At 43.6% G+C, this 7,574-nt stretch overlaps 1 protein-coding gene across 1 annotated transcript; it reads left to right on the top strand.

Annotated features, from left to right (window-relative positions):
* The first annotated feature begins 385 nt into the window (after positions 1–385).
* On the top strand, positions 386–7,574 carry zgc:73226 (uncharacterized protein LOC402792 homolog). Its single transcript, XM_041960738.1, has 6 exons — positions 386–534; positions 3,634–3,784; positions 3,958–4,039; positions 4,398–4,471; positions 5,451–5,597; positions 6,833–7,574. Exons 1-6 carry the CDS (start codon positions 492–494, stop codon positions 6,879–6,881), a joined length of 546 nt encoding a protein of 181 aa, XP_041816672.1. The 5' UTR covers positions 386–491; the 3' UTR covers positions 6,882–7,574.

The raw sequence follows: 7,574 nt of genomic DNA on the forward strand, positions 1-7,574 counted from the left end.
TGGAGCATTTTGGTACATTGGAGTTAAATGTTTCAGTGGTGTTTCTCTAATTCTTGTCATTTGTTTCTTGCATTTTAAACATCTGATCAATAACTCTAAGCAAATGAGAAATGTTATGCTTCTTTCTACTAATAGTAAGTGAGAGGCAGTTTTTAGGGCACACACCTGCTGCTGCTGCCGCCGCCCTCACGCACCTTGTCGCCGGTGTGGCTTCTCACCTACTGCGCCCTCGGCTTGTTTTGTTTACCTCTTGGCTCCTGACACGTGGGGAGGGGGGGGGGGGAGGAGAGGAGGGCTGGCGAGGGGAGGGCAGGGGAGGCGGATTAGCGCAGCGTCGGTTCCCAATGTCCTTTTTAGACTACAACAAACAGAAGAGTGACAGAGAGAAAAGCGTAGACGGAAGAAGCGTATTGCACCTGCTTGTCCTCCTCGGCCAGTATCAGCATCTCTCCGCTCTCTCTCCCTCCATCCAGCACCGGCGGCGTTCCAGCATGTCTCTGTCCGGCTCGCAGACACCAGAGGACGGACTGTACGGTGAGTGACGGCGCTACATGGCCCAGGCCGCTGTTTTCCTCTTACATCAGCTCATTTATTTATTTCACAGCCATGACGTAATGTTTTATGCCTACATGCAGCTATTAAACAGCTAACCGACATCAGTGTCAAGCTGGTGTGTGTGTGTTTGTGTGCACATTTCATTTCATTTGCATATCAACAGAGTGGTTAACAGCATAAGCAACGACCCCCCCCCCCCCCCCCCCCCATTCATTCATTAGCTCAGTGTGTTTGCAGGTCTGATGTGCAGATATCAAAACTGCAGCTGCACACATGATACTAACAGCATGTCTAACTGAGATCAGGTGTGAGAAGATGCCACACAGGCAGGAAGACACTGGCAGTTTCAGAGTTGGCATTGTTGTTGCCACAGACACTGTTATTGTGTAAACGGATTCCCTGACTCACCTGTTTGCCTGTTTGTATCTCTGTAAGCCAATTAAAATGTGGAGATTTCCTGACGCTTATAGCTCCACTGTGCTGTGTGCACATTGCTTGGCACATAGCATGCTGGGTAGAACATGTGGAACAATGTTATGGGGAGCAGAACGGTAAGGGGCTGTATGAAAATGACTGTGGGGTTGAAGCTTAGGTTATACTTTAAATAGCAAATTATAGCCCGACTGATATCGATATTTGGGAGTTTAAAGACTGGAATTAATAGTTGCCAAAAACATAACAAGTGTTTATGTTTACAGAGATTTCCAGCTGCTCTCTATGTTTTAATTAAGGGCGACTAAATGAACAGCTTTTAGTCAAGTTTCCATCCAAATGTTGTGCACGTTTTAATCAAATTTACAGCAAGTCAGCAAAAAAAAGTGCTAATTAAGCAACGTCCACTCACAATGCTATTACTAGGACTTGGGTGCATCAAGATAGACAGTCGTTGGCGCCAATTCCCCGGTTGGATGCCATTCAATCACTGAAGAAGAAGAAGAAAGCTCAAAAGAGCGCCGGTCAAACCTCGGACGATCATGTGGAAAATATGTCATTTTGGTTTGTTTCATGTATTAAAGTGAGGGATGTTACACTCTGCTGATCGTCTCTTCAGTGGAGCCTGTAGCAACATTTAAGTCAAATGCTTCTCGTAGTCACAATTCATTCACTCACACATTTTCACATTTTGGTTTGAAGCGATACACCATCTTTTCCACTTAAGCCAAGTCTAAAAAGGGTTTTTTTTTGCAGTATGTCATCATTTTTTATGAGCTTCCAGCATTTTCACACAGGATTTTTTATGCAGAAATTGAAAAGAAGCGTAAAGTAGCTGGATGAGAACACACTTGTAGATTGCTTTCAACGTTATATGACAAAATGCACCTTTGTGATCCATACGTATTTCTCTTTTTGTCAGTAAATCTTTGCAAAAAGAAGGTGAAATAAAATATAAATCTGACAGGAAAAAACATAAGACCCCCCTGCTCTCCTAAAACACCTGCCCACCCCTACAGTCCCAATACTGAAAGCAGACATTCAAAAATGAATGTGTTGTGCTGCAGTTCATTGAGTCTTTTAGCATCCAGCTCTTGTCCACATTACATAAAGCTGATTTGGCAGCGCCGCAGATGAATGTGTACAGGATTGCACCATTGAAACTGATTTAGTGCTGCAGAATGGTGACAGATAAGTCAGGCAACAAGGCCCTCGTTATGTCATAACTCCCCTCTGTAGAAAAATAACTAGGGCAATGGCACAGTTTCCCCACTCTGCCCTCCCTCCCTCACTCCCAGCCCCCTCCTTCCCTCCAGCTCTGCGCCCCCTCTTGCTGCTGTTTGTGTGATTACACAGTGTCAAAAACCTGGGTAAAGTGAAGATTAGGGAGATCACATGACAGGGAAGGACACTTTTGCAGGCAGATGAGGTGTTGATGTGTTGTAAATGCTGCCTATGTCACAGAGGGATACAGACAGCATGACAGCAGAGAAACAAGTGGAGGAAGGGAGAGGGTGAATGGCTAATCTCTAACAGAAATAAGATCTTACGTAAGCATGCATGCTGTCAGGCTGAGTTAGCCCTGCCCTACTGTTTGGCTGCGGGTGTGTGCACGCCACACACACCAGTGTGCATGTGTGTGTATGTTTGTGCATGTGCAAATCTCTTCCTGCTCATGTACCCAGTGAACCCGCGTGTCCATTCATTCATATGTGTGTCCAGAACTCATTGATAAAGAGATAAACAGACTCTGGCTTTTGTACTTTGTGTGTTTTCGTACATTTGTGTAACACAGCACCCCTGTGTGCAGTGTCCTCCTTGCATTCAGGACATGTCATGTCAGGACATCTGTGGCGCCTATAAGTCACCATATGTCTGTGGACAACAGTACACACCTGTCCATTTACTGTCCACCTCAAACTAAAGCTACATAAAAACGTTTTATAAGGAAACAGATGATATTGTTCCAAATATCGCAATATTGGAATTGTTCAAAAACATGAATTGGACGAGTGATGTAAGGTTGCAAGGATGTAACATGCATCTTTCTGAGCATTTCTGAGTCAATGATTTAGTGTGTGTGTGTGTGTGTGTGTGTGTGTGTGTGTGTGTGTGTGTGTGTGTGTGTGTGTGTGTGTGTCTGTGTGTGTGTGTGTGTGTGGACGTGTATTACTTAAGTCCCCATAATGTAAATCATTAAATTTCAGGGTGAAGACTTGGGTTAAAGTTAGAGTAAGATTAAGTTAAGGTTAAGGTAAGTCTATGTGATGTTCCCAAAATCATGTAAACATGAAATGTGTGTGTGTATTAATAAGATTTTTTTTTCCATTTGGCTTCTCACAAAACTCTAAAAAACATTATTTATCTAGAATTCTGTTATAATAGTTGTTTTCTCTGTACTAGATGGCCAGCACTCATATCTTGTTATAATTTGATTCATACTCTCAGAAGAGCACCAGCAAAAATATTGCACTCAATGTAAACACTCAAATCTAAGGCCATAGGTTTGTTTACTCTCCTCGTCACGACTCCTTTCTGCCTCATTACCGTCTAACATATGTGTTTGAAGCCCTCCTGCTCTCTGCCTCCTTGCTGACAGCCTGAGCATCATTATAAACTCTGCCGCTTGTCTTGTTTCCTCGTCAGGCTCCTGGGTCGAGCTGGAGGAGCTGATCGCAGCCGTGAGCCGCAGGGATAGTCTAACAGGGCCGGAGGACAGCATCTCCTCCGCCCTGCAGGGGGAGCTGGAGAGGATCCTTCTGGAGGCACAGCTTGAGTGTGAGAGGAGTAGAGACAGGTACTGGTGCAGCTTCTTTGCATGGTCTTCGTTTTGTTTGAGGGTCTGAGCTACACGGTGAGGTGTACGGATAATTTGCACAATAATGAGTTTCATTCTCCGCTCTGTTTTAACCCAAATTGCAGTCTCTCCATATCTTGCCCACATTGTAAATGTCTTTTTGTTGTCCACAGTCCTCCACAGGTGGGGACTCCACAGTCCACTGGTTCCCCGAGACCCACTAGTGATCAGGACAGTGACTGTGTGACCATACAGGTATTCATCCTCTTAACACTGACATGTGTTGTTTATTTCAGCACAGTCTAGAATCAGCTTGCTGAGACATTAAACTTGCTTCTATCTCTTCTCACTTACTCCCAAGAGAGAGTCATACAAGTTGTTTTCTGTTTTACTGAACGGTCTTCAAGCAGTTGCTCTTGCTAAATCACAGTTTGTTTGAGATTTACAAGGCTTCTGATGCTCACAAGTGATTATGAGCATCAGCAGTGTCCATCTGTTGAGTTTGCACAAGTTAACGTCACTGTCTCTGTCCTGATTTTCTCGTCTTTGTCTACACCTCTTCCTCCTCTTTTTCTACTGTTGCACACCATCTGATCCCTGATCTATGTTGCAGGAGGAAGGTGAGCGGCGAGGGGACACTGACTGGGTGTGGGATTGGTCCAGTAGACCTGAAAATATGCCACCAAAGTAAGACCAGCTCCTTTAAAGTCACTGATTGTGTTTTATTTTACTTTACACTTGCTTGTTTTTGCTGTGATGTTTTATTCGGCTACATCCCTAAGTCGTTAGAGTACTTGTAAGTACTTATAAAGACAGCAGTTTTAAAGTAATAGCACTTTTCTTGCCTGGAGTCAGATGAGAAGATCGATACCTCTCATGTCTGTGCATTAAGTATGCCGCTGGAGGCGGAATATGATACATTAGCTTAGCTTAGAAAGACTGAACGCAGGGCAAACAGCTAGCCTAGCTCTCTCTAACGTTCAAAATTCTGCCTAACAGCGCTGCTAATGCTCACCAATTAGCATGTTCTATCTCTTTTGTTTAATCTGTGAACAAACAGAAATATGAAAAAACTATTTGTGGTTTCATGGGAACACACTTTAACTCTTTCTCGGCGCAGTGATTCTTGTCATCACCATGAGGTTGCCAGAGGAGACACTGGGCTCATTTGTGAAGAAATAGGTGCCCTACATAACTCTGCACAAATATATTCATATTTAATTAAAGTAACATTCTGCATTTTTTGTTTTTGACACTAGTTGAAAATAATAATAAAAAGGCCTGTTTTGCTTGCAAAACCCCACCAAAAAAAATTAAATTTAGTTGTTGTCTTAGTTTGTCTCTTCAGTTTGACTTGACGGCAGGTTCCAATGCTGTGTTTTAAACTTTGTTTATACCATTGAGTGTTGAGAAACACATGAATCACCTTCATTTTTTATTTACACTGCCACACTTGACATTTAATCTTGTGCAGTACAATAAGTCTGTTTGACAGGTAGTACCTCTTAATGGCCTCAGACTGTCAGTGCTTCGCTACCTTTCTTGCATTCGCAGTCTTCTCTCTTGTGTTCTCATTATCTCTGTTTATTTTTTTTCCCCCACTTTTCTATCTTCCCTCTCACTGCATCTCTTATCTCCTCGTCCTCCTCCTTCTCTCTCTCTGCAGAGAGTTCGTGTTTCAGCACCCGAAGCAGCAGGGCTCCCTCAGCGTTAGGAAGACAGAGGTGATGAAGAGAGGAATCTTCTCCTCCGATGTTCTCCTCATCCTCGGCCCCTCACTGCTGGCTTCACACTTGCTCACACTCGGAGTCGGGTGAGACATGCACACATTTGTTTTCCATTTTATGCTACCTTCATATCTGAGGTAAATGCATTACATCACTGGAACAACTGGCCCACCCCCCCTTAATTGCTGTTGCAACGCCTGTCAAGCTTTTCATTCTCACATGGTACATAAGCACAATGATAACGACGGAAGATGAACCACTTGAAATCCTTAGTAATTTTATAAACAATGGGTCTTTGATTTCAGACAGAAGTAGACAAGAGAGGCTCCTTTTTCTAGCTGGCAACCATTAATTTTCCCGGTGGAAATGACAACCGACACTGGCAGATTTTATCAACTGTAGCTTGCAAGCTAATTGACATTAACTCCATGAACTGGTTGAAAACCCTGCCCCTGACTGACTTTTCATGTTTCCAGCTGACTTGTTTCTCAACAAAAAACCCATAAAAGGAGTCTTACATCTATCTTACGGCTCCATATGTGATATTGTGATGAAGTGCGGCTAAAGCTACAGGGCTCCAGGTCCAAAAGTTAGCATCCTTACCATCTGATGATCGGTGTAGAAGAGGGAAATAAATAAACAGAGTTGCTTTTGTATCGCAGGAGTTACTTTTTTCAAACATAACCCTGCTTAGCTTAGCTTCTTGCTCTTGGCTCTTAGCTGTGTGTTCATATTTTGAAATAGTATTCTCAGACTTTTAACGTTGCAAGACTTTTAAAATGATTGCCATCCAATGAGTTTGGTGAACATATTTTCGGGTAGACTAATATTTATGATGTGGCTTGCGGGTGTTGCTGGAGTTAAAACTTACCCAAATCCAAATTGGGGCAGGGCAGAGATGCTAACGTTAGCTTATACACTCTGATAGCATCCCTGCTTGCGCACATTCAGGAAATTCCTCCATAGTCGATGTTCTACAAATGAACAAGGCTTTTGCAATGTAAGCTGTAACTCCACAGAATGTAGTCAGTTAATGAGGTAGTCCTTGGCTTAGGAAGCAACGTTACCACATGTTGTAAGCTAGTTATGCAGATGCTAATGGCTGCAGATAAACATGCTGTTTAATTCATTCCTTCCACTTTTGGTCTTGTGCTTTTTACGCTAAAAAAAGACACCAACCTCCAAACTGTTCAGAGACTGTTCACTCATACCGCAACCCCGTGCACAATGCTACACTTTCTGAGCTATAATTGGGGTGCTGCTGTTTTTGGGGAGGGGTTTAGCAAATGGGCAATTACCAGTTACTGCTTTCTCTTTTCAGGATCTACATAGGAAAGCGATTGGCTGCTTCCACAACTAGCACGCTGTGATGTCGGCTGTAGCCCAGTGACCCCGTTTGCTAAGAGTCTGGCCAGTAAGGTCACAGTCCGCCCTCCCTCCTGCACTAATTTGCCTCCTTCCTTCGTCACGGGGCAACCTTAGGACCCTGCCTGTCTGTACCTCTATCTCTCTGTTCATCTGTACGTCTACCCAGCAGCACCATGCCAGTCTGTCCTTCTGTCAGCCTCTCCGTCAGTCTGTGCATGTCGTAGGGCCCGAGGAGCGGATGGATGCCGACCAATGAGTCAGACTGAGGTCACTTTTACTCTCCCGGAGAGTAACACTGATCTCAACCAGCTAAAGCATAATCAGAGAGAAGAGATTGCCCAGATGCAAGAGAAAGGAGAGAAAGAATTTTTTACTCAGCTAGAACAATAAATCCTTTTGATAGGTAGAGATAAAAACGGTTCGTTGGGAACAGTGTGTTCAGACGAAATGAGAAAGATAATATGTGGTAGCCTTTCGCCCAACCTTTGAAAAGCAAAATGTCTGTCATTCGTCAAAAGTAACGACCCCTGTTAGACTGAGCTGCTAAAAGTGGTTCTTGGGGTTTTTCTGCAATGATGGTGTTATCTAATATAGAGAGTTTTAGTTGGCCGAGTGAATGTAGGAGTGGCTCTGGTTGTGCTTTTTGTCCTGTAAACCAATTAAATATCTGACCTCCGACAAAGACAATCATTATC

This window comes from Chelmon rostratus, chromosome 19 (genome assembly GCF_017976325.1).
Source record: "Chelmon rostratus isolate fCheRos1 chromosome 19, fCheRos1.pri, whole genome shotgun sequence".
In the NCBI taxonomy this organism is placed as follows: Eukaryota; Metazoa; Chordata; class Actinopteri; order Chaetodontiformes; family Chaetodontidae; genus Chelmon; species Chelmon rostratus.

What these genes read in the sequence shown, in the direction of transcription:
- zgc:73226 (XM_041960738.1), top strand. Translation starts at nt 492, where the DNA reads ATGTCTCTGTCCGGCTCGCAGACACCAGAGGACGGACTGTACG. An exon ending in ACCAGAGGACGGACTGTACG is followed by an intron (nt 535 to 3,633) that starts GTGAGTGACGGC and finishes TTTCCTCGTCAG; the next exon opens with GCTCCTGGGTCGAGCTGGAG. An exon ending in GTGACTGTGTGACCATACAG is followed by an intron (nt 4,040 to 4,397) that starts GTATTCATCCTC and finishes TCTATGTTGCAG; the next exon opens with GAGGAAGGTGAGCGGCGAGG.